The sequence below is a fragment of the Amblyomma maculatum genome, chromosome 6, assembly GCF_055883805.1.
Source record: "Amblyomma maculatum isolate TAMU_Amacu chromosome 6, ASM5588380v1, whole genome shotgun sequence".
Taxonomy (NCBI): domain Eukaryota; kingdom Metazoa; phylum Arthropoda; class Arachnida; order Ixodida; family Ixodidae; genus Amblyomma; species Amblyomma maculatum.
In genome coordinates this window covers 63,273,844-63,299,004 of record NC_139349.1, presented here as the reverse complement: position 1 = coordinate 63,299,004, position 25,161 = coordinate 63,273,844, and the positions used below count along the sequence as shown (strand labels likewise).

General features: G+C 46.5%; 1 protein-coding gene and 1 long non-coding RNA gene across 2 annotated transcripts in view; both read right to left on the bottom strand.

Annotated features, from left to right (window-relative positions):
• Nucleotides 1-322, bottom strand: part of LOC146185887 (uncharacterized) — a 358,500-nt gene extending 358,178 nt beyond the window's left edge. Inside the window, exon 1 of the long non-coding RNA XR_014708054.1 lies at nt 154-322. This is a non-coding gene — a long non-coding RNA (uncharacterized LOC146185887). The remainder of the gene's footprint in view (nt 1-153) is intronic.
• Nucleotides 323-5,678: 5,356 nt separating this feature from the next.
• LOC146185886 (endothelin-converting enzyme 2-like) lies at nt 5,679-23,413 on the bottom strand. Its single transcript, XM_084607941.1, has 5 exons — nt 23,021-23,413; nt 22,207-22,403; nt 11,619-11,874; nt 7,547-7,690; nt 5,679-7,033 (listed from the first exon to the last, which is right to left on the bottom strand). The coding sequence occupies exons 1-5, from the start codon at nt 23,411-23,413 to the stop codon at nt 5,792-5,794; spliced, it is 2,232 nt and encodes a 743-aa protein (XP_084464067.1). The 3' UTR covers nt 5,679-5,791.
• Between the last annotated feature and the right edge of the window lie 1,748 nt (nt 23,414-25,161).

Below are 25,161 nucleotides of genomic sequence, written 5' to 3'. Positions count from 1 at the left end.
AGAAAAAAAGAGGCCGACATGCAACCCACAGCGTATCATGAATGTGTGCGAATGGGATTGGTTTGCGCGAGTTAGGGAAACTGTACTATCTGTTCGCGACTAGCCGTTGCGATTTTAAACAAAGCGCAAAGTTTTCAAGCACTGAGTACTCACCTAGGCACTAGGTCGTCAGCAGGATGTCTTGGCGGCACAAACCTTGCGTGTTCTTGATTCGCTTCTAACTGACATTAATTACCTGCGGCCTTCTGGACTCTAGAAACTAGGTTTTGCAGTAGCCATAGTCTATTTTAACGGAGCTTCGGATTCAGTGAGCTTCCGTCTGGTTTAAACGCGACAAGAAAGAAAGAGCACTGAGGAGCTTAACAAAACAATAATGCGCTCTGATTCGTGGCCATCGGGAAACGTGCCCATGGCTTATCGTGATGAAGCGCTTCGCGTTGCTTTCGTTGTCCCGCGTGTAAACGAGTCGCCGCGTGTACCTGCTGACGCCTACTGCGTGTGAACTTTCGGGTTTCGTTCGATATCTTGCAATCTACGGCGAGGCTAGAGCACGGCGTCACGGAACAAAGCGCACGGTCATGTCTGCCTGATAGTGACAGGTATACTGCATGTTTAGTCTGCTTAGGGAGAATGAGATTTCTGTGACCATCGTCGTGACGACCGTTTTGACAGACGCAGGCTTGTAGCGGAACCACATGATTGCAAAAACTTGTTCGCGAGCGTTCGTTCGCGCAGCGCTGTGAACATGAACATGGGGAATAGAAAAAGTGCATGTTCTCGCCGGCGTTTTTGCGCCAATTGAGTTTATTTGGTTTGGCTTTTGAAGGCTAACAATAAATCAACTTGGCTGGTAAAATGGAGGGCTCCATTTCCACGTGGCGGCTTGCCTTCATCGATGTGGTTAAAGACCGCCGCCGCTGTGAATGTGATATTGAGGGCGTCGTGCACAACTCTCGGAGTGCCTCAATATTAGTATCAATTAATGTTTGAACCCAACCGTGATAACCACGTTTGCATATAGAGGAGAAACGTAAAGGACACCGGTGTGCTGTTCCGTTGCCTCCGCGGGACGAGAAGGCACAAGAGCGTCCCTTCTTTCCACCTGCGCTGTTATTGAAGTCATGATTTTAATTTGTGAGTATAACAGACCGCGCAATGTGTCATCAGAGAGTGTTTGCCCGCACCCTCAAAATTCGGTCGATTGGACATCTGAAATTTGACCTCGTTCGAATTTAACGAAAAATGGCTTCCAACCTAAATTTAATATCGGCATTTCACTGGTGGCCTCCAAATGTGGTGGCCCTCCCCCACAGCTTGTCCAACTGGACCTTCGAAATTTGGCCTTGCGCAAATTTGATGAGCGCAAGCTCCGGACAAGCTCACTTTCACTTAATACACAAAAAGAAAAGAGATATTAAAACAAGAAACCCAAGTGCAATGAAGGTAAACAAGCAAACCGGAGTGCGGAAATTATAGTTACGAGGTGCATTTTGTGTTTATCTTAAAGTGTGCTGACTTGAAAATTGATTAATATGCAAGTAAAAAAGATCAATCTAGGCTGATTAGAAATAAAGCTACGCTTTTAGGAGGTGCAAGATGGTCATAATTTAATACATTCGGTAAAGGGTATCACACCATCTAGCGACCATATTAGTTCGTGTGTATGGTACCTACCACGGTTTTGCTTTGGCTGCGTTATCAGCGATGCGGCGTAATTTCACAGCTGCAATTTCCTTGAGTTAAGGGTCGTTTTTGTTTTTGTTTCTTTCATCGCTGTTTGATAGGATGATGCATGTACTGAATTATATCAGTTAGGGACTGGGACCGAGGTTAGGTTCACAAATATTGTCCTCCTGCGTGCGTCACAATCAGCATGTAAATTTACGCGCACGGCTATTTTTTACAATGTGTATATTGGTCATGTTGGCAGCGGTTGTGCCCCAATGTAGGAATAGCTTAGTGGGAAAAAAGGACGTTAAACAATAAATTTGTGTCTTGCAACAAGGCAAATTCTAAGTGCAATAAAGTCAAACGCTCTGATCTCTTTTCCAACTAATGATCTGAGCTCCTCACCTCTAGCACTATTTCGGTAGTGCATGCGATTATGAACACGATTATTTCATCTCTCAATTTTCTCTGGATCATGTATATTTACTTGGCCTTCTTCGACATCGAATCACAGCATTTCGGGTCGTCTGGCAATAATATCGGATGACGACAAAAGTATTTAAATTGCGCTGTCGAAGCGGCTTCTCCAAATGCAGAGTTCCTTTTTCGGTAACTAACAGCCGGAAAAAAATCAAAAGGAAATTTATGTAATAAAAATCTGCAGCCCTGAAGTATACGAGACACACACATCAGTGCTCGAAATTAGAAGCTTGTGCCTATAATCAAGAGAAAAAAAAAACATAATGAAGGCTAATATTTTTCTTTCCTTTGCTATTCGCCGCGAGATCGACCTAAGGATGGCGCCACCGTCACTCCGATAGTGGGGATCGGCAGCCGGCGGCGCCCGCAGAAACGCACGCGGCGTATGTCTGCTTCCGAGTTTACAGCGGATTTGTTCGCGATGAAAACGTATCTTATGCAATGCATTACCGATTTGCTGTTTAGAGTGCTCCAATTTTGCCAATGCAGCAAAAAAAAAAAAAAAAAAAAGGTGCGCAGATTTTAGGAAAACAAGGCACGCAGCAACTCGTCTTTAGATTTACTGGCACCGCTTTGCACGCTTTTTGCGTTGTACGGCGCTCACAGGCCTGATACTTGGGCTTGAACATGACATATCGCCTTTTCAACAGCGTGCGCGGCTCTGATCTGCAGTACTTTAGATTGAATCGATGCAGCCTGGTTCATTATATCGTACTTGACTCGAGGATTAAGCAGGTGAAATGCAGCACTGGCAGTGTTCTGCTCGGCGGGTTGCCGTACACTGAGTGGACATCAACTCTAGCTAGACAACCAGGCACAAATATTCCCCAATAATAAGATTACGCCGACACTGTACAGGAAACCTGGCAGCACAGGAAAGCTGATTGCTGACGTATAGAGCGGTGAGTGGATTGAGTTTGCCGAACTCACAACAAGGCGGATGCTTCTTGCGGCAGATAATCTGGTGTTGCACTGCGAAATGACTCTAAATGATTTCTTGAAACTGAAGGAAGTATAAGGAATTTCTGACATGGTGTGATGTTTATAAATGATAAATTAGTAGTGTAATTATGTTTTTCAATGGACAATGAATTTCACCATGTGACAGAACTTCTACACACTTGACAAAATTTAGGACTATCAACGATTAATTTTCAGCAACGTTAAAGTGCAAGCTATAAATCAGGAGCTGCGAAGGCATCGTAAAAACTGCGGTTGCTGTCATGTTCTGTCAAGAATTTTTAAATGATGATTTCTTTATCATTGTAATTATTGCTGAGCAGTGACTTGGGGCGGTTCTGTCGTTTACTTCCAAAACAAGTGCTGGATATAAGACTATTCTGAAAGAAATGGTGTTCATCTTATCATGAGACTAAAAATAGGTATTTATTATCGAACTAAACACCGATGGTTAAGCCCGTATGAAGCTATTTTACTCCCCTTGTCAAAAACAATTCCAGTTTGCTCGAAAGGCAGCACAGACAAACCAGTGTACATTGATCTATGTAATTTTTAGTGCAACAGGTGCAAGAAAAATTTGTTTCTCAAACGTTTCAGCATTTGTCCAAATCTAAATATGTGCTCACTACCGCTGTTAAAGATGCGCAGAAGCTTTCAACATAAAAAAGAAAAATGCATATATGGGTTGAATGCGTCATGCGACATCGGCTATATGACGGATGATGTACGGGCAGGGCTTGGTGTCGCTGACCACGTGGGATTGTTTAACGTGCAGTCAAATTGCACAGCCGAGGAGCGCCTTTCGAAGCGGCCGGAATCGAATCCCCCGTTCCCGAAATCAGCAGTCGGGCGCCCTAGCACTGAGACACAACGTTTAGCAGAAGAAAAAAAAGTATAAATAAAAAATAATAATGATAATAAGTAAAATAAATGATAAAATATTCAGACAACTCTATCGTGGATACCGAAGGCGCAAAGTGGCTTATTCAAACTGGAATTTGCGGCTGAAGCCTGCGGTTGCATGTTTCAGCAATTACGGAATTCCGAACAGAAACGGGAATATACGATTTTTCAGCGTTTGCATTAAGTTGTATTGACGGCAGCAACCTGTTTTGCTTTGACACGACGCCTAATGAAAGCAGCGCTTCGTTTGAGACACCACTTGTCAAAGAATCTCAAGTGCCGAAGACCGCGACTGATGATATGTCCTTTCAAGCGTAACACTCGATATGGACAAGTATTCTTTTTAATGAGGCATGGGGCAATAGCCTGTTCATATTTCTTTTGCAAGAGGCAGATAAGCAAAAGCGTACAGGAACCACAAAACAAACCAAAAGCACTGTTGTAGACGTCGCACGCGCGCACGTAAATCCCTACGGGCTGGCACGCGACGCGAACACGCATCCACACTGAGTAGGGTTCACCCCTATGACGCTAGGTGGCGACTCTGCTCGATTTCGAAGCCAATAGCTCTCGTCAGTGCGAAATATTACGCAAAGTTAAAGAATACAACAGCAATATTTGCTCTAAATGTCAAGCCAGTAACAAAACATTTTCAAACTAGCAATGAAATGTATGCACTACGCTGTGTAATGGTAACCATATTTTGTGCTCTGCAGTAACCACACAGCCGAAAAACGACAGCCGATTCAAAATGAAATATTTCCTATTGTGTTTGCCTCTTTAGTTGGACAAGCGGGCACTGATTCGAATTTGGTCCAAATTGCAAACGGTGCCAACTGCTCTTAGGGAAAACAAAACTGAAAATTTTCCAATATAATCTACCGTTTCTTTTTAGAGTGTGCCGGGTTTATCTGGAACATCACAGTGTTTCTTCCGAACACATTGTGGGTAAGTGGAATGCGCTAAGTTGGAAAGACGGCTACTTCATTTAATAGAATATGTTCCAGTTAATACCAACTCGTTCCAGTTAAAAAGAGGGACTGATACGCGACATAAGTGTAGCGTTCCACATAGAACCTGATAACGTCTGGTTCCAGATAAATTATTTCGTAGAATTGATTTATCTGAAACTTATGTGCAACCGGCGGCGTTTATGTGAAACCAAAATTAAGAGTGCAAGAAAATATATAGTGACTATGTATGGGCCAATCGAGTAGCAGTGCGTGTGTACACGTACGAGGGTACGCTAGGGGAGTCGGAAGCTGTAGGCTGCAAGGCTGTCGCGTTTTGCCCTCAGGGGCACAGCTTAAGTGTCCCCCTGCTCCACCGCCGGGTTTTATGTGAGCCTTTCAGGCTTAGCTCCATTTTTTGTTTAGTTTTTCACTTCATATATTATGCCAACTTCACCCACAACACAAAAAAGGAGGATGAAAAGATCCCACCTTTTTTCCATTCATCAAAATCACCAAAGAAACACTTTTTTTTTGTTGCTTTCCTTGAAACAATATTATTTTTGCTACACAGTAACAGCTAAAAAAAATTAAGACATATTTAGGAGTGTATAGGCGTTACTAAATGGATGAAAATAATAACATTGTTACATTCTCTGAGCCTATGCGCACCTACTTTACAACGGTTGGTTAAGCAAAGCCACATCTTGTGACCACGAGATGTTTACATGTCTTGAGTGCCGGTAAATAATATTACTAATACACTTGCATATAGGAGTACCGCAGTAAAAGAATGCGGCCTGCTCACATTAGACCGAGCTGAACACTGTTCACATGAAGTTGCACCGAACCGCGGGGTTCATGATCTTTCCAGTGCCGCATTCAAATGCCTCGGAGAACTCGGGCATGTTCATGAGTGGTACGTTGCAGCGCATGATTGGTGGCGAGTACCACCCGGGACCCTGCTTTTCCTCCGTAGAGCACCATTTGAAGCAGCTGCTCAAAAAGAAAACCTGTTGGTCGGTGAAACCTGCGAGGGCGGCAGGTAGTGAATGGTGCGGGTCTCCTTGCAGCGTTTTGAACGCTCGGTATGCTTTGAGTAAGCCACCAGAGTCGGCAAAGTTTTCGGTAAGAGCGTAGTCGCCGTACTGCAAACCTTCAGACCAGGGCAGAGAGTTGTACATCTGCCGAAGGCAGTCCAACCGGCTCTGTAACGAAACCCTCGACTCTAATGTCCACCAGTCTCGCCGGCTGCCATCGCGGTCGTACAGACCCATGTCTGGGTCGAATGCATGCGTCATTTCGTGACCAAGCACATGACCGAGGCTACCTAAGTTGTACGACTGGGGATACCCGGCAACGTAGAAAGGAGGGTGTAGTATTGCCGCCGGTATCACCATGACGTGGTAGACGGGTAAGTAGAAGGCGTTGACCACCGTCAAGGGTATGCTGACGTCGTTCCCTGTAGAGCCATTGGTGCGCAGAAAACGCTTTGCGTACCGCAGCTGCATTGAGCGCAAAGCGTTCATAAGATCAAGGTAGGAACCACCGCTTCCTATCGCTGCCAGGTATGGGTACAAGAGCTCGAGCGCCTGATCAGAGGCCAGCTGCGCTGGACGGCCCACGATGGTGCGGAGCGTGGAAAGCTTTTTCAGGGCGACGGTCTTCGTCCAGTCGTCAATCCAAGGCAGCGCAGCCATACTCGCGTTCGCTTCGTGTCTAATTCGCTCTTCCATAGCTGCCACATCAAGGACCGACTCTGTCTGCAGCCAGCGACGAGCGAAGACATTCGCAAAGGCCAATGGCAGTGCCGCGTCCGCATCCGCATAGCAGCGACCCAGCATGTAGATGGTCGCAGCTACACGGTTGCCAGCGAACTGCTGCTGCACAATAAGATGTGACGTCATGGGTGCGAGGGCGCGTGCCACGTGCCATGTGACGTATGCGAGCAACGGTGCTGAGTCCTGGCTCGCCTGACCTATGAGCTGTCCCACGAGCTGCAGAAGTGGCCGGTTCTTCAAGAGCATCTGGTCGCTTGGTCCCAGCGCTTCGGGCATGTGCAAATTCAAGGCCTGCGCAACAACCACAATAAGCCTTCTCTAAAAAAAAAAAAAATGCGGCAAATTAGCTCCAACGAAAAATATTTTGATACAGCTTGGGGTCGAAGGTAAGCATGTTAACAACTGTAACATTTCGAAATGTGGCAAATAACATGATGATACATTCCCTTTAGCTTGCTCCATTAATTTTCCGCAGCAGGATGGGGAGGACTGAAAACTGAGAGGATGAGGTTCAATTTCCCCTGCACTGGATATAGTTAGGCACGTGACAACGATAATCAGAATAGGTCTGAAGTGTACGCAGTAAAAAATAGCCAATCGTCTTTGCCGGACTACAGAGTGCAAAAACTTGTACCGTATATCACTTATCCCCTATGTCTTCTGAGAAACTCTCCCACTGAGAGAACAATTTCTGATCTCATATTTTTGAGCTTGCTTCCGAAAACATAGTAGAATCGTGAAGTTATCAGTAAGCTACCTTGCAAAGACAGGCAAGTACACAATGCAATAACGTGGGCGACCCACCTCAAGCCATTCACTCGTGGAAAGCACAGGTCCGGTCAGTCCGTCGAGCTGGCTGAAGACAACATATTGCCCCTCCGAGCCTGGCTTCAAGTCCAAAGTCGATGATGTCATGGCTGAGAGCACACGGTTGTCAACAGCGAGCATCTGCAAAGATTTACCAAGAGTGTGGCGTCTTCCGCGGCAAGCTACGCATAATTACTCTAGCCCATGCGGACGACAGACGGAAGACTTCAGGAGCCAAATAAGGGCTCAAAATATTCAAACGATTGCTCAGACCGCAGATAAGGGGAGGTGGTTTTTATATATGTATGGGGTTTCATGAGGCTACTCAGTCTACATAGGTATATAGCTCGCAGCAGCCTCGTGGTCCTTCAATATTCACATTACGAAATTAATCAATCACGTTAGTATCAAGAATTAATAAACAGAATCAACGTATATTTAGTCGATCCAAAATAACTAGCCGGAATAAGTTCCACAGAAGAGCTGAAATGATGTGGGCGGACAGACTGATTTTTTAAGACGCGCTGCCTTGGACGTTTCTTTCGTTGGAAAATGGTTACCTTTGCTTATACGTTGCGAACGTGCGGGCTGCAAAATAAATGAACAGCACTGATTCCTGTGCCTTTAGGCTACTGTTGCTACCATCGGAAATAAGTAACTGGTCGGGGCACTCAGCTCAGGTCAGTGACTAATTCATGTGTACTGTTGGGAACAGAATTTTCCTGCGATGTAGCGAAGGACTGACAAAACTGCCACCCAAACGCCTCAGGTGTCTTCTTTCGTCCATCACAGGCATCCCTCTACCTTGAATCCTTCCTTAAAAGCACCCTAATAGCACGGAATCGACGCAGGTAACCCTACGATCTCCGATTAAGCAGCGTTACATCCCTAAAACATACTCTTTTCCCTCAAGCCTTCAATCACGCCGTCCCATATCATACATCTTCCTCTTGCATTCTTTTTAGAGCGCAGCTCTTTGGCGTCCGTTCCTGGGTTTCGCGTCGGCGTCGTCGTCGGCCTCGTAACCAGCTCCGCCCCCCTTTCATCCCCCCAGTGCTAGCAGCGACCGACTGATACCGCTGGATGCCGCTGACGCCGCTAGAGAGTCAAGATAACGTGACTGCATAGAACACCGTCGCCGCCATGCAGAAAGAGGTGGGGAGGGTCCCCCCCCCCCCCCCCCCTGTTCCTGTGTGGCGGATAAGGTGCTCTTTTTCTACCGCCATCATAACCGGCGCTCTTTCTTACAACTTCCCTCAAGAAAGTCCCGTCACCTAAACTACAGTCACCCGACGGGACTGATTTTTGGCCGCACTTCACTTCAGAAACGCATAACTTATTTTTATGCAATACCTCAATGGAACGCCTTGCCAAGAGATAAATTTTCCGCCCTAGCGTAACAAGACACCTTTCATGATTTAAGTCACATTTCCCACTAGTCTGCTCTTTTTGTAATTTATTCGTGCTTATTATGTTCTTTCCTTTCGCATACTTTTGATTCATGAGCTAGTACTGATACATTGTCATACAAAGTTCTTGCATCCACGTTATGTAATGCCTTCGGGCCTTTAATAAGGCTTCAACAAATGAAATGAAATCAAACCTTTCCTCATCGCCACCCTTCAAAAGCTTCCTTCGCCAGCCACCTGCTTAACCCATCCCCTAGCTGAGGGACACGTTAGCACCTACATCATCTTTCACCGATCTCCCCAACACAGCTCCATTCTGTAGAAGCGCCACTCGTTCACCTCATCTGTCCCATTCAAGCCCCAGACAAATCTCGGTTTTGCGGGCAGATGTTGGTGAAGAGTTTATGTAGGTTGATTGGGCATCCCCACAACCTAGATAGGAGGAAGAGTTTCAGAGGAGGCTTTGGAGATGATTCGGTTAGGATGAAGCTTCATTCCCCGAGGCTTCACATACACTACGCCAGGAATTCGCCAAACGCTGCCTATGTCAGCTGCTGAAGAGAAAATAAAAGTTATAATTATGCAAAAGGTCCTGCTTTTGTTTCACAGTCTGGATATTATTAGTTTAATAGTTTATAGTGTTTAACGTCGCAAAGTAACCCAGGCTATGAGGGACGCCGTAGTGTAGGGCTCAGGAAATGTCGATCACTTGGGGGTTCTTAATGCGCACTGACATCGCCGGGTACAAGGGTGCTTTGCTTTCCTGCTTCATCGAAAAGCGGCCGACGCGGCCAAAATTCAACCCCTTTCCATTTGGTTCAGCAGTCGAGTGTCCTAACCACTGATCCACAGCGGCAAATAACTTGAAATTTCGCTCATCCGCTACACATGAAATTGAATATAGAAATTTGCCACGAATTTAAGCCCAGAAATTTTGAGCGAATTCTTGGAATGAGCTTTCGATGCTGAATTTTTCACATATTGCATAACTATACCCTAAAAATCAGTATATTTGTACATCATCCTTCGGCAGGCTCGTTGCTTTTTGCGTTCTTTTTTTAATGTGCGCCATTTCTTTTCTATGCTCATAGAATTCCTCATAGTAAATTTGCGTTGGTTTGTCCTGTTGTCTCTCATGACGGTCATCGGATCACTCGAAAGGCTCCGGTAATTCGGTGTAGAAGAAGACAAGGCAAGCGATCTTGATTGAGTTGGACACAAAATATTAATATACAAGAGATATAGAGCAGCAAGCTGGGGTTCCAAGTGTGGGGTCATACAGACCATCCAAAGCCCTAGCAAAATGATATATCACACAGAAAAGAAATGAGTCCTTGCTGAAAGGACATAATGTCGCGCACTGCTAAGGACAGAGGAAAACTTACGGGCTCAACACGGAGTCATCGCCTGTAATCGACTGAACCGGACTGATTAACATTATCCGAGGACCGCTTTTAAAGGATAAATGAACAAAAAACTAAGGCGTCCACTTCCTGTGATCAGCACAAAAAGTATATATGTACCAAACCAAACTTTTCATTAAGAAACCACAGCCCAGAAGTTTGGAAAAAGTTTCGCACACAGGTCGCTTATCGTTTAAAACAAAAATGCAACATCAACAACACACATCTCCTCGCGCGATCCTCCAAACCTCTTTTTTGGGTGGTTTCCTCGTTCTTTCCTGCACTTTTTCTTGACACATTCTTTGGCGGCAGCATGTAACTATAAATATCCACCGCAATCGCAACACTAAATTGATTATCGTACTAATTTATACCGACAGTAAAAATTTAAAAAATGCAATCCCCTACTCTACCTTGGTCTCGCTGATTGTTGCCTTCTTTCACTCATGTCTCATAACGAGCTGTTTATTTCCCCTTCAAATTTCTGCTTAATGGCTCGTAAGGGTATCTGTTCTGACAGCATTGAAGCCATGGGTTCGTAAGAGGACCATCTCACAGCTCCCGCCCTTTCTGCCGAGCACGTTCTACATGAACCCCGTGCACTAACACAGGACGCCCTTATGGATGAGGATGGCGCTGGTGAACGCTCTAAAGGTTCGGTTACTGGCAATATTAATACTCAGGTCGGACAGCTGTCGCTGTAGCTCAGTTGGTAAGAAGACCACTTGCGATATTCGGAGGTCATGGTTCGGATTCCACATGCGGCGTGCTGTTCTTTCGTCTACTTTCATTTTATTATTTTTCCCTCGAACAATACATACATGCATACATACATACATACATACATACATACATACATACATACATACATACATACATACATACATACATACATACATACATACATACATACATACATACATACATACATACATACATACATACATACATACATACATACATACATACATACATACATACATACATACATACATACATACATACATACATACATACATACATACATACATACATACATACATACATACATACATACATACATACATACATGTTTTTTAAGTTCTTCACTCAGTATATGGCAAAACCGAAATATCTGAAGAGCTGCGCTCAAGTTCCGCGTTACTGAAGATCGCAATCATCTAATTCTCTTCTTTCTGTTTTCTTTTTCTTTTCTTTATTTTGCAGTACGAACCAGAAAGCTAGGTTTGACCTGCGCTTCCGTATCATCCCACTTGCCATCTGAATGGTGTCGCTGTCTGCGGGGGAGCCAGAGAGGAGCACAGAGACTCGGTCGAAGTAGGCTAGCAGCGCCCTCTGCTCCTGAAGCGAGCTGCGCACTGCCACCCATTCAGTCGCGTGCGGACTGGAGTCGAACTGCAGTACGAGGAATCCCGGCCTTCGCAAGTGCTCCTCTAATGTGAGTTGAAACAGCACGGCTAGTCCCCAGTCAAGGGACAGGGACACAATCAACTCCAGAACCTTTTGCTTCGATCTGCGCCAGGCATACGAAAACGATAAGAAAGCGTGGCAAAAAACTGCAGAAAGTGTCTTTACAAAATGCAAAACAAGAGAAGTCATTTTTGCATAACAATGCCATTTGGCACCTTGATGTTAGATTAAATTTTTCTTGCTTATTAATGCCAAGTATGGGCAAGAAAATTTGGCTTGAAAACTTTACTTATTATCTAGAACTGTTTCGTCCATGCATAAACAAATCTAGATAGAGATACGCAAGCAATAACATTCCAAACTGTCTTCAAAACGTCAAAAGGTAAATTACCTTGAGCTCCATTAACTCGAGAGTCTTACTCAACCTCTGGTGACTTTTTATTTCATGAACAATATTAGTTTGTGTTGTTCATGGTAGACCTGTGACAAGTGTTTTCAGACATCGCTTTATTGCATTCCACCGCCGTGTCCTATTAATGCCGCCTAAACTACGACACTTCATAGGCAATAGTGTGCACATTTTGTTTTTTTATCTGAAGAGGCTTTGCAAATAGCTGAGGAAAGGAGGATGGCAAAAGGTATGGGGGAAAGAGAAAGATACAAGGTTCTCAATGCGGATTTTCAGAAAATAGCAAGGAGAGATAAGAATGCCTTCCTGAACATACAGTGCCAAGCAGTTGAGGACAACAGCCAATTAAGGAACACAAGAGCTCTGTATAAGACAATCAAAGATATCAAAGGAAGCTTCTGTGCCAAGCTGGGCGTGATAAAGGACAAACGAGGCAAGGACCTCACTGAAGCCTCAGAGATAAAGAAGAGGTGGCAGGAATACACAGAAGAACTGTACAAGAAGGACCCGAAGGTGCAAACCCAACATAAGACGGTTGTGATTACTGATCTCGAGCCGGGCATCCTGAAGAGTGAAGTTGAATGGGCCTTAGCCAGCCTTGCTAAGAACAAAGCTAGCGGAATTGATGGTATTCCAGCTGAGTTGCTTCGAAACCTCAACCACGACGCTGTTAACACTCTGCATACATTATGTCAGAAGATTTGGACAACCCTGCAGTGGCCACAGGATTGGAGGAGGTCAGTTTACATCCCCATTCCAAAGAAAGGCAGTGCCAAAGATTGTTCCAACTACCGCACGATCGCGCTTATTTCGCACGCTAGCAAGGTGATGTTGAAAATCCTCCAAGGTAGGCTGCAGCAATATGTGGATTGGGAGCTTCCGGACGTGCAAGCTGGGTTTCGCAAGGGCAGAGGAACTAGAGATCAAATTGCCAACCTTCGCTGGATCATGGAGAAAGCAAGAGAGTTCCAGAAACCCATTTACTTCTGCTTTATTGATTATGCGAAACCGTTTGACTGCGTAGATCACAGCAGATTGTGGCAAGCTCTCCAAGAGATGGGAGTTCCAATTCACCTCATCTGTCTACTCAGGAACCTGTATGAAGGGCAAGAGGCCACAGTCAGAACTGGGCATGGTCTTACTGATTGGTTTCCGATTGAGAAAGGGGTGAGGCAAGGCTGCATACTGTCGCCCTGCCTATTTAACCTATATGCAGAGTGCATCATGAGGAAGGCCGGTCTGGACGAGTCTTCAGCTGGAGTGAAGATTGCTGTAAAACGTATCAACAACCTTAGATATGCGGATGATACCACTTTAATGGCAGAAAGTGAAGTGGAACTCAAGAGACTTCTGATGCGCGTACAAGAAGAGAGTGAGAAGTTTGGGCTTAAACTGAACATTAAAAAGACAAAGATCATGGCGTCTTGCCCTATCAAGTCCTGGAGCATCAATGGACTAGAAGTGGAAGCTGTGACAGATTTTCTGTTCTTGGGCTCCAAGATTACCTCGGAAGGAGACTGCAGCCATGAAATTAGGAGACGCCTGCTTCTGGGAAAGAGAGCAATGGGTAGCCTTGACCGCCTAGTAAAGAGCAGAGACATTAGTCTGCCAACCAAGATCCGTATAACTCGTGCTATGGTCTTTCCAGTTGTGATGTATGGATGCGAGAGTTGGACTGTGAAAAAGGCTGACCGCCGAAGAATTGACGCGTTTGAATTGTGGTGCTGGTGAAGACTCTTGAGAGTTCCTTGTACTGCCAGAAGATCAAATCAGTCGATATTGTCGACCATAAACCCTGACTGCTCATTGGAGGGTCAAATTCTAAAGTTAAAGCTCAGCTACTTTGGTCATCTGATGAGAAGAGAGGAGTCGCTGGAGAAAGATTTGATGTTGGGAAAGGTTGAGGGTCGCCGGAGAAGGGGTAGGCAGCGAACGCGATGGTTAGATGGCATCCTCGAGGCACTGCAGATGAAGTTATGTGATGTTAAGAAGATAGTGAGAGACCGGAAAGCGTGGCGTGACATGGTCCATAGGGTCACGAAGAGTCGGACACGACTGAACGCCTGAACTGAACTGAACTGAACTTCGTTTTTTCTGCACTAAAAAAAAAAAAAAAGTTTCACTAAAGGATTCATCGCGTTGGTGACATCTGACTTCTTCTGGCTTTAAAGGCTGTGTGCCATTTTGCATTTTGGCCACCACCACCTTATGTCTACTCTGTAACCCCTCTATAACCATTTCCCATCCTTCAAGCATGGGACAGTGGCCTAGCGTCATGTTTTCTCCTTCCGACCTCTCCTCTTTTTCTGAAATGATAGTTTATGTCCTCTGAGTGTATAGCCTAAGCGTAACAGAAGCCGACAGCACGCTTTATAAGTCCTTGCTTTCTTTCCTGTGCTTTTAGTAGCCTGCCCTTAAACGAAACTAATCACGCACATTTGGGACGTAGGCCCATCTAACGGCTACTGCCGTCACGAAAGCCAAACTTACTTGAGCAACCAGCTGCAGCTGCGTTTAGAGGAGCGCAAGCAGTCATGGGCCGCGGTATGTAATCAAGCTATTTCTAATTTATCAGCATAGTAGGCGTTCCGAATAATAATGCCTGGGCAAGATAGTCGCGGCACTTGGCGCCATAAGTGGCGGTCTTGTCACCAACGCGGCGCTTTCCGCACACGAAATTTCTGCCGGACGCAAGAAGCAAGCGCTTATTGCGAACAAGTGACGCTGTGCGAAAGCAAAGTGCTTGTGGAGCTAAGAAAACAGGATAGGCAAAATTTCAGAAAAAGAAATGCCTTTTTTGGCTTTCCGTAATTTAAAATCCCTATTCTAATCTTAACATAGTCTAGCCATTTATTTACGCCCACATGAAGTATATACCCCTAAATAGACATTATTTGTTTTAAACCTAGGCGGCACGAAGCTTACCCTTGACACCTGCTCGATACCTGCGCCTCTCCTAAGCTGAAAACAAAACACCTTTTTAATCGCCTATTTTTTTCACGTTTATTGGGATGGCTGCCACTCATCTGGCAACAGTGAAAAGCTGACTAGCGTATTTATTTACCCAAAAATCTTCTGACGCAAACGCCTTACTCGCAACGCACAGTAGTTGCTGGCGCTTCAGTGTTTCTGCGGGCAGCCTACTTTTATTTTGAAGCTGGATATTCAGTGCTCATCTAATAATGAAGACGAGGAAGTGGTTTATAAAACGACACGTACATGTTGTTGAGCCGGTGGGGTTATCACACAGTAGCCCACCGTCAACAGGGTTGTGCCAGTGGATCCTGCAACTGCCACCAATGGTGTGCCGGTGGGGTTATCACACAGTAGCCCACCGTCAACAGGGTTGTGCCAGTGGATCCTGCAACTGCCACCAATGTTGTGCCGGTGGGGTTATCACACAGTAGCCCACCGTCAACAGGGTTGTGCCAAGGAGTTGGTAACGCAGCGCTCGTCACCCGCTTCGTGAACGAGGGCTGTCAGCTCCCTGGGCGGTAGCGATGAATCCGAGTCGGCGTTGGTGAGATGAAGAAAAGGCTTTATACACTATTTACAGGTATTTACACAACAAGATCGGCTCTGGGGCCGAAAGCTAACATAGCCATACGCGACTATTCTCGCGCAGCGACGGCCGGGGAGATTCCGCCGCGTCCGCACTGTCAGGAGGCGAACTGCTCCCGATGGACGCTCGTGACGAACTCACACTCGGAGTCTCGAACGGAAGCACTTGAGACTCCGTTGCCGAGAACCGTTGACGCTCAAAATGATCCAATCCGACGGCAGCACTTTCGCAGGGCCAATGGGAGAGCTTGCTGCGCTCTCGCTTCAAATATGCCGCGGGGCGAGAAGGGGTTCACCGTCAGGGCCACGGCGCGCCGTGCTGTCTGGACGTTCAGCGCATGTTGAAACACGTCGCTTCTGTCCCTTTGGTACGGCTCGCCTCCAGTGCATTGGTGCTTTGCACAAAAGTATCCAAAGTTTGTGAAGGAGGCGTTCGCCGAAGAAGTTTGGCGTCCGGCTGAATTTCTAGGCGGCTTTGGCCAGGCACAACAGCACCCCCGCCATCAGACAATGCGCCGGGAAGACGAGCTGCTCGCATGTGGCTCGGATGCCGGGCGCGCTCGTTCGCCAGGTTCCTCCAAGCTCACGTACAGTGTCCGGGCGCCAGGTAGCCTCACGTGCCTCGGGTTCCACTCGCCAGGTCAGGATCTCTGCCGACAGCCTGGTTGCCGGGGCACGCCGAACAACTTCGCTCGGGTCGCTCCGATGCCCTTGCCACTCGCCACTGGTAACGGTAGACTTTTCTGCGGCTTGCAAAACTGACCGACAACAGGCAACACCCAACACAAGCAAGTACCCTCGGTCACCCGTCAAACACCAGACAGAGGCAAAATTTCAAATTCAATTAGCTAAATTGTTGTCCCCTTTTTGCTCCCACTACAACAAGAGACAAGTGTATAGGATGCAGTACACAGGGTTCAAACAACAATTTTGCATATTAAAGATACATTAAGTAGCAAGGAAAATTATCAATCAGTAATGGAAAAGAGCATCCTTGAAATCACTTGGACCGTAGACCACAACTGAGGAAGCAAGGAGGTCATTCAATTTTGCCCCGATCTGCCTAGAACATTACCGTTAGCGACGAAACGCTCGTCGAAGGTAGCTATGTTTTGAATGCATAACTCAAAGCATCCGAGTTCGCATTGTGCTGCTCTCTTCCGCAAGCGGCAGAACGCGAAGCAGTATTCGGGCGGTTTGGCTCTCCTCCCTCCGCTACAGCATCGGCTGTCCATTTCTCTACGAGACCTTTCTTTCCACTTTTTGTGTGAAAGAACAGACGAGCAGAAGTTACTCGCTTTGTTGAACGATCTGTCTCGTTCCTTACGCTTTGCGCACCAATCGCGCATTTTCTCAGCACGGGTGCATTTGTGCCGCTGGGATCGCCGCTTCTTTTCCTTTCGCGATCGTTCGCGTTTTCTCACCTTTCGATGAGAGCATTCTTTCATGCACCTGCCTTTCCGCTCTTTTCGGTGGCAGCACTTGAATGTTTGCTTTCTTTCCTTTTGTGCCAGCTCTTTCAAGCTGCCGGTAACCGGAGCTAGTATGGCGCCGACATTGTCGGAGTGCGGCGCCGCACCTGCATCGCGGCCAGCAGCGCGTGACGTACTGCCAGTCGCGTCCGAACAAGGACAAGGCTCGCTCACGCCAGCCCCCAAGCTAGGCATATCCTCTGTAGGCTCGCCACTCAAGTTACACTGATCCGCCGGTGTGCAGCATCGCTCAGCGCTAACCGGCGCACGATCAAGGTCGTCTGATAGCTGGGCCGTTTCGGATCGCGTGAAGTCCATGTTCGCACTAGGGTTGTTGTTTTCGCCAATGCGATTGGGCGCGTCAGGACAGGAAGATTCATGGCTCCTGTCTAGTCGCTCGCTGTCGACTTCACAGGTGTGATTCTCGACAGCGTCCGCGTCATGGTTCTGCCTTAGCTGTTCAACACTTGTGAGCTGCGCAATTTCCATGAGCGCAATTTCGTTTTTCTGTGTGTCCTGATCTACGTCGACTCTGACTTCGGAAATTGCCAATTTGTCGTCTCCTAGCCTGACTACATCTCCGCCATGCTGTACAACTGCTGCTTCTGGGTTGTCAGGCGGTTGATTTACTGCCAATTCCCCACTCTCGATTGGTGGAATCGGATTGCTTACAGCTACGTGAGGCGGCGTGCAGGACGGTTTCACTGCGGATTTCTCGCCGATGGAGTCGGCTCCAATCTTCTCAGCTGCCAGTGGCTCGACAAAGGTAACCCTAGACACTTCCGTTCGAGACTCGATCAGCTCGCTGCTGCGGTCGCTTTGCTCGGCCGCTTCCCCAAGTTGTGTCTCATTCTCAGGTGCAAGCACAATTTGCTCCGAGACTTCCTGACTTTCTAGCCATTCGCTTACAGCGGCTTTCAACTGATAGGCCAAATCAAAGTATGCCTTGTTACAATGTTTCTCGCTCTCATATCTCTTCCGAAGATCCTGAGGCGTTATCTGATATCGTATCAGCAATGACTCTTTTAGTTCATCGTAATTTTTCAAGCGGTCGCCAACCAATCGTTTGATTTCTTCCGACGCTTCAGCGGAGAGAAGAGCTACCATATTCTGTGCCCAACTATCTCGCTCGAAACGTTTACTTCTGCAGACATTCTCGAAGTCTTCCAAATACACTGCCATATCCTCAGCGATGAGGAACGGTGGTGGACAGTCTCGCGGTATTGAACCGTTACAATGAATGACATTAAAAGCTTTAATCTTTTCCACGCTCATTCTATGTGTTGAAACCTCCAGCTGCATCAGTTGCCATACGCGGGCGTCCTCTTTCTCGTGACGTTCCCTACGTTCACGCATCTCTTTCTCGTGACGTTCCCTGCGTTCACGCATCTCTTTCTCGAAACGTTCCCTACGTTCACGCATCTCTTTCTCGTGACGTTCTTTCTTCTCCTCTTTCTCGCGACGTTCATCGCGCTTTTGGCGTTCTAGCTTTTCACGCTCCTCGTGCTTTTGGAGTTCTAGCCTTTTGGCTTCCTCCTTCCCTTTTCTCTCTTGAATGTCATCCCAGGCCTCTGCGGCTTCCTCAACCGTCACGTCATCTGCCTGCATGATCTCAAGAATTTCCTTTTTTCTTTTTGTTGAGCCCAAATCGATGCCCAACTCCTCACAAATTTGGAGAAGTTCTTTGACCTTGTAACTCTCCATCCTTTACCGGCCTCTTGTTGTTTGCTTTTTTAGAATAGTGTACTATACGTTCGCTATCTCGCTCCTAGCAAGAGATGCGCAAGCCTTTCTCACACTGATTCCCTTCTCAGCATCCCCTGGTTTTCAAAACACTTCCTGTAGGCTTGAAACACGCAAGGTTAACACAATGCTACGCTCAGCCTTTCTCTAAGCTACCCTGTGTGTTAGAGAAGCCTGGCGTTTGAGGGAAACTTCAGGTACTCACCGCGCCGAGGTGCCTGACGCCGGTCAATCCCGCAGCTGCCATCCAATGTTGTGACAGTGGATCCCACCGCTGCCACCAATGTTGTGCCAGTGGGGTTATCACACAGTAGCCCACCGTCAACAGGGTTGTGCCAGTGGATCCTGCAACTGCCACTAATGGTGTGCCGGTGGGGTTATCACACAGTAGCCCACCGTCAACAGGGTTGTGCCAGTGGATCCTGCAACTGCCACCAATGTTGTGCCGGTGGGGTTATCACACAGTAGCCCACCGTCAACAGGGTTGTGCCAAGGAGTTGGTAACGCAGCGCTCGTCACCCGTTTCGTGAACGAGGGCTGTCAGCTCCCTGGGCGGTAGCGATGAATCCGAGTCGGCGTTGGTGAGATGAAGAAAAGGCTTTATACACTATTTACAGGTATTTACACAACAAGATCGGCTCTGGGGCCGAAAGCTAACATAGCCATACGCGACTATTCTCGCGCAGCGACGGCCGGGGAGATTCCGCCGCGTCCGCACTGTCAGGAGGCGAACTGCTCCCGATGGACGCTCGTGACGAACTCACACTCGGAGTCTCGAACGGAAGCACTTGAGACTCCGTTGCCGAGAGCCGTTGACGCTCAAAATGATCCAATCCGACGGCAGCACTTTCGCAGGGCCAATGGGAGAGCTTGCTGCGCTCTCGCTTCAAATATGCCGCGGGGCGAGAAGGGGTTCACCGTCAGGGCCACGGCGCGCCGTGCTGTCTGGACGTTCAGCGCATGTTGAAACACGTCGCTTCTGTCCCTTTGGTACGGCTCGCCTCCAGTGCATTGGTGCTTTGCACAGAAGTATCCAAAGTTTGTGAAGGAGGCGTTCGCCGAAGAAGTTTGGCGTCCGGCTGAATTTCTAGGCGGCTTTGGCCAGGCACAACATGACGCTGTGCGAAAGCAAAGTGCTTGTGGAGCTAAGAAAACAGGATAGGCAAAATTTCAGAAAAAGAAATGCCTTTTTTGGCTTTCCGTAATTTAAAATCCCTATTCTAATCTTAACATAGTCTAGCCATTTATTTACGCCCACATGAAGTATATACCCCTAAATAGACATTATTTGTTTTAAACCTAGGCGGCACGAAGCTTACCCTTGACACCTGCTCGATACCTGCGCCTCTCCTAAGCTGAAAACAAAACACCTTTTTAATCGCCTATTTTTTTCACGTTTATTGGGATGGCTGCCACTCATCTGGCAACAGTGAAAAGCTGACTAGCGTATTTATTTACCCAAAAATCTTCTGACGCAAACGCCTTACTCGCAACGCACAGTAGTTGCTGGCGCTTCAGTGTTTCTGCGGGCAGCCTACTTTTATTTTGAAGCTGGATATTCAGTGCTCATCTAATAATGAAGACGAGGAAGTGGTTTATAAAACGACACGTACATGGGAACTGAATAATTAGATCAGAAATGACGCCGAATCTGCGCAACACAATTCAGAGGCGGACGCCGCGGTCCCCGCGCGCTTCTTTTTCAAAGTTCTCACGCTCGGCGGAACGCTAGGAGACCACAAAATTAAGTATTAGTGACCGTGGCTACATCCAGATCGATAGTGAGTTTCTCTCGCGTGCGGTTGCCGAAATCTGTGTGTTTAAATCATGCGGTGGGGAGTTGCAGCTGGTTCAAGACGCTACACGACAGGTTGTTGCTTGCATGATCTCCCTGCAGCGTGTAAAGTGCTTCACAGCGCAGTTCGAGACATCCAAACGGACAGCATCGAGCAATAGAGCTCGAGATGACGTGTGAGATCGTTTGGAGTCGCTGCAAGACGGCTCACAGTCGAGTGGTTATGCAAAGCTGACCGGCGGCAACTGTACTTTGTGGAGAAGGCTACACGACTGGTGACCTGAGGAAACCCGGAGAGCAAGGCAGCTAGCGCAGAAAAATAGCATTGATAATGGAGGTGACAACCTAGCTAGTGGCTATTGAAACAATGCGTCAGCATGAATTTATACAGTTCTATATTGTAATAAAGCTCTTTCTTCCACGTCAAAAAAAAAAATCTCAAGACAAAAGTTTTCTGCATTTGACTCTTTTCTTCAGGAATTACAGAATCTAGGAAGATAAACAATTTAAAGCATTGTGAGAACACTAGAGAGAGGCTACTGAATTATAATTATGAACATCAACGCAGAAAAATTCGTTTAAAGGATATTTACTGCATATTTTGACTTTAAAGTTTGGTAGGCCAAGTAAATAAAGCAAGCAAAACTTCAATGGTCAGAAAAGAATAAGCATAGTTTTGTGTCACTAACCCAGATTTCTGGTTATAATGATACCAAAATTAACTTTCTAACCCCAGCAGATCACGAAAAAGGGGGTCACAAAGATAGGTTAAATAAAATACATGGGAGGAATGAGGCCTACCCGTCCATTTAAATAAGCGGAGCAGAAAACATCTGATGTTTTGTCGACCTTAGCAGGTTTGTTTGTGTCACATCGGATACAAATTAACAACAAAAATGCATCCAGAGAACATTCTATCTGTACTCTTCTGAGTACTTACACATAACATTTAAGCTGAATATTCACTTGGTACTCTGATGATTCACTACAATGGTTGCGTTTACGCTATTTAACATTTCTATAACAGATACAAGTACTATACAAGTTCTAAAGCGACGAGTGAACCAATTGCCTGTGAATAGCTTTATAGCAGTCACTTAGGTGTCCACATAAAATCACATAACTGCCTCACATTCTTCCACTGCAGACAGCCAAATAAAGTTCGGACTCCTCCGCCGTCGCGCTGCTGCTTTCGTTATCACCCGTGAAAACATTTTTTTAACCGTTTCTTTCGACGATGGTTTGATACGTTTTATTTGCACGCTATTTTTAATCACTTTCACGTTCGTTCCCAACCTCTGCGTTATGATGAGCTACATATCCACACTGCAGCACCCCTGCAGGGATCCTTGCAGCGGCGACAGGAGCTTTTTAACGTTTTGTAGAAAAAAAAAAGCCATATATACTAGACTCAGCCCTAAGGAAGTCGGAGGGCCTGCGTTCGCACACGCATACCTAGCCCGGGAAGTCGGCCACGTGAGGTCGAAGCGCTTCATGAACTGGCGCAGTTCGTCACGCCGGTCCTGCTCGTTGAAGGCTAGCTGGGCGCAGCGCTGGAAGAGGTGGGCCACGCGTTGCGAGGGTCTCGGCCCCTCCGCTTCTTCCAGCATCAGACTGACGATGGCCGCGAGGGAGACGCGCCGCTGCAAATTCTGACGGCCCATTGCCCCGAAACTCGTGACGACAATAGACAACAGCTATTACAGTGTTGCGGAATTAATGCGTTTTTCACCTTTTTTTTTTTTTCTGTGCAGTGATAGACCCCATTAAGTGAATTGTGCATTGCGGGATTAAACGATTAAACACCCAGAAGCAAGACATGCGCTATGAGGTCGCCGTAGTAGATGTCTCCGGAATAATTTTCACTGCTGTTGTGGTCTGACAGCCGACAGCTTTCACAGGTTAAGAATAGGGATGCTTCTAGAGGTGCTGCTAATTGCATTTAAAGGGCGTAGCAATTAGGTGATTTGCTAGAGCAAGCCTTTTGACAGCAGTTAACACTATTCCGTCGACTTGCACTCTTGGTGTTAGCCTTCCTGAAATGAAAGTAATTCATGCAAAATTTCATTTTATTCCATTGGGGCAGGTAGTTGAGGCATTTGAACAACTTTCAGCCGTTATACATGAAACACCGGCTTCTAGCAGAAATCGCTGCAGTGTAATAAGCAACTAAGATCGGTATCTATGGCAGCGCAAAATCTTGAGACGTGGGCTTGCTCAGCCTTTAAGTCAATATACACACGTAAAAAGAAAGAAACGGGTAACATACCTCGAAATGGTTTCCGCCTTTGGGGTTGGCCCGCTGCCACCCGGCGCATACGTAGCCGTAGAAGTCCTCGCAAGGATCCCCTCGGACGCCTCTCAGCGAGCGAGCGATATCTGTACCCGGGTCCAGGCAGTCCGGGTACACACAACCTATTACGAGGCTTCGCACCAGCTGGGGAACTGCCCACACTACCGCGATCGTAAAAAGCGTTACGGCCGACACGAACACGCTATATTGACGCCATGAATCCCTTGGCCTACCGTCTACGATGACGCCACTGGCTGAAAAATCCAGGGGCACGCAACACTGTGTGGTTGCGGGCTGTGCAATATCAGCGTCTTGAGACCGATGAACCCACGGCCGATAGCTTACAAATTTTTCGTGTCCGGCATCCATCTTTTGATCTTCTTCTTTCACGCATCTAAAGGAGGCGTCTGAAGGTGGTGTCCGGTAACGCGTAATTCCGTTCTCTTAACGGTAGGGTCCCGCAACTTATTTCTCATCACTCGTTGTCTCTAATCGAGTTGAACAGCGATTGTTGTGTCGATCAACACAACCTAAAGGTAACGTACACTCACTGAAGGCAGGCAATGATTACGGTGAAGGTAATTGCTTAGTGTAACCGTTGTCATATGTTTGTTCACAGCTGGTTTTTCGGCTATTAAAAACCAAAAGCATCACATAATGCAACCTAAAGGGGTACACACCCCGGGAAAGATGTTAGTAATTTATGTTAATCTTGTAAAAACATTTTAGAACAAAAGTGCACTCAGGGGATTCGAGCAAATGTTCTGAGTGCTGAGATAAGCAGTATTAATCCGTTGTGCCACGAAGCGACTGGAACGGCGAGCTTTAAATGCGCTCTTATCCATTTTGAACATATTTCCGCTATTTGTCGCCAGGTGACGCTGCTCAGAGGATCCTATATATGAGCAGCTACTGCTACCACCCCGTTTCAAAGGGGACGCTCCTATATTCCATCCATCCATCCATCCATCCATACTAGAGTTACTATATAGGGTTTAAATAGTAACTCTAGATTCTACCGTTGAGAGAAAGGAATCACTCTCCGGTAGATACTAGGTGTACAGGTAATATGGTCGAGCAGAGGGAGAAAGAAGCTTTTATTATAAATTTAGGTAATGCTCATAGAGGGCGGGGCTCTTAGTCCTGGATATCTATTAGCTGTAGCTGTACGTTTGACTTTGCCGATCAGATAAATTTAGTTTCCCAGGGCCTTGATTCATGAAGTTAGTGTGGACAATTAAAAAGAAATAGGATTAATTTTGCCCAAACCACACCGTCTAAGACACAAAGGCCTTAAACTAACGTTAAATAAAAGAGTGGAAAAAAAAAATTTTGCATGAGAGACAAGAAAATAAAAAGTATGTGTGTGTTTGTGTGTGTGTGTGTGGGGGGGGGGGGTCATTTTTTGCACTCAAAATGCAGAAAATGAAACTTCTGGTTGGGACAGTAGGTTTGTTCTCATAACTTTCAATATTAACACAACAAAAGTACATGGGCCTCAAAAGACCATATGCATTTATCTCTCGCCCATGATCAGTTTCTACATTAAAGAGGCTTAAACACATTGAAAAAGTTTGGTCCCTGAAAAAAATTGTCCACAATACGGTCGTATTAACGAGGCACTGCTGTACATGTACCCTTTCAATTCTTAGTTTGGCTAACAACACAATGCACATATAGAATGCTATTTATCGGAAAGGAGAGAATGAAGTAAGGTCCGTCCTTTGGGAGAATTTCCCCCCACATTGTTAACTCTTTAAATCTGCTCTTGAACGCAGATGTGTAGATATAAGCACCCGACACTGCTCATAAAGCAATAATGTTTACGCTTCTAGTTATCGCTTTGTCGAATCACAAAACAACTGATATGTAAATCATTAACTCGATTGCTTCATGGACCTGTTCTGCGGAAAATGTGGCGTCAGCCTTGTGAGCATAGGACCACTGGTATGCCTCTGACATGTGGTAGCCGGCAGGTTACATGGCCGTGCACCGATTGGCCGTCGGATGACATCAGGCCACGAGACAACATGACAATGTCGAATTCACAGGCACTGTCAGCTCGGTCGTCTTCATTGAGATAGTAGGCCGAGATCGGAACCCAACCCTCAAGGATC

Bases quoted from the DNA above. Each gene is read 5' to 3' on its own strand.
- LOC146185886 (XM_084607941.1), bottom strand. From the start codon at position 23,413: ATGGATGCCGGACACGAAAAATTTGTAAGCTATCGGCCGTGGGTTCAT. The intron at 11,875-22,206 runs GTATGCGTGTGC...TGCCTGGCGCAG, and splicing joins TGGCCGACTTCCCGGGCTAG to ATCGAAGCAAAAGGTTCTGG. The intron at 7,691-11,618 runs GCAAGTGGGATG...AAATCTTTGCAG, and splicing joins ACAGCGACACCATTCAGATG to ATGCTCGCTGTTGACAACCG.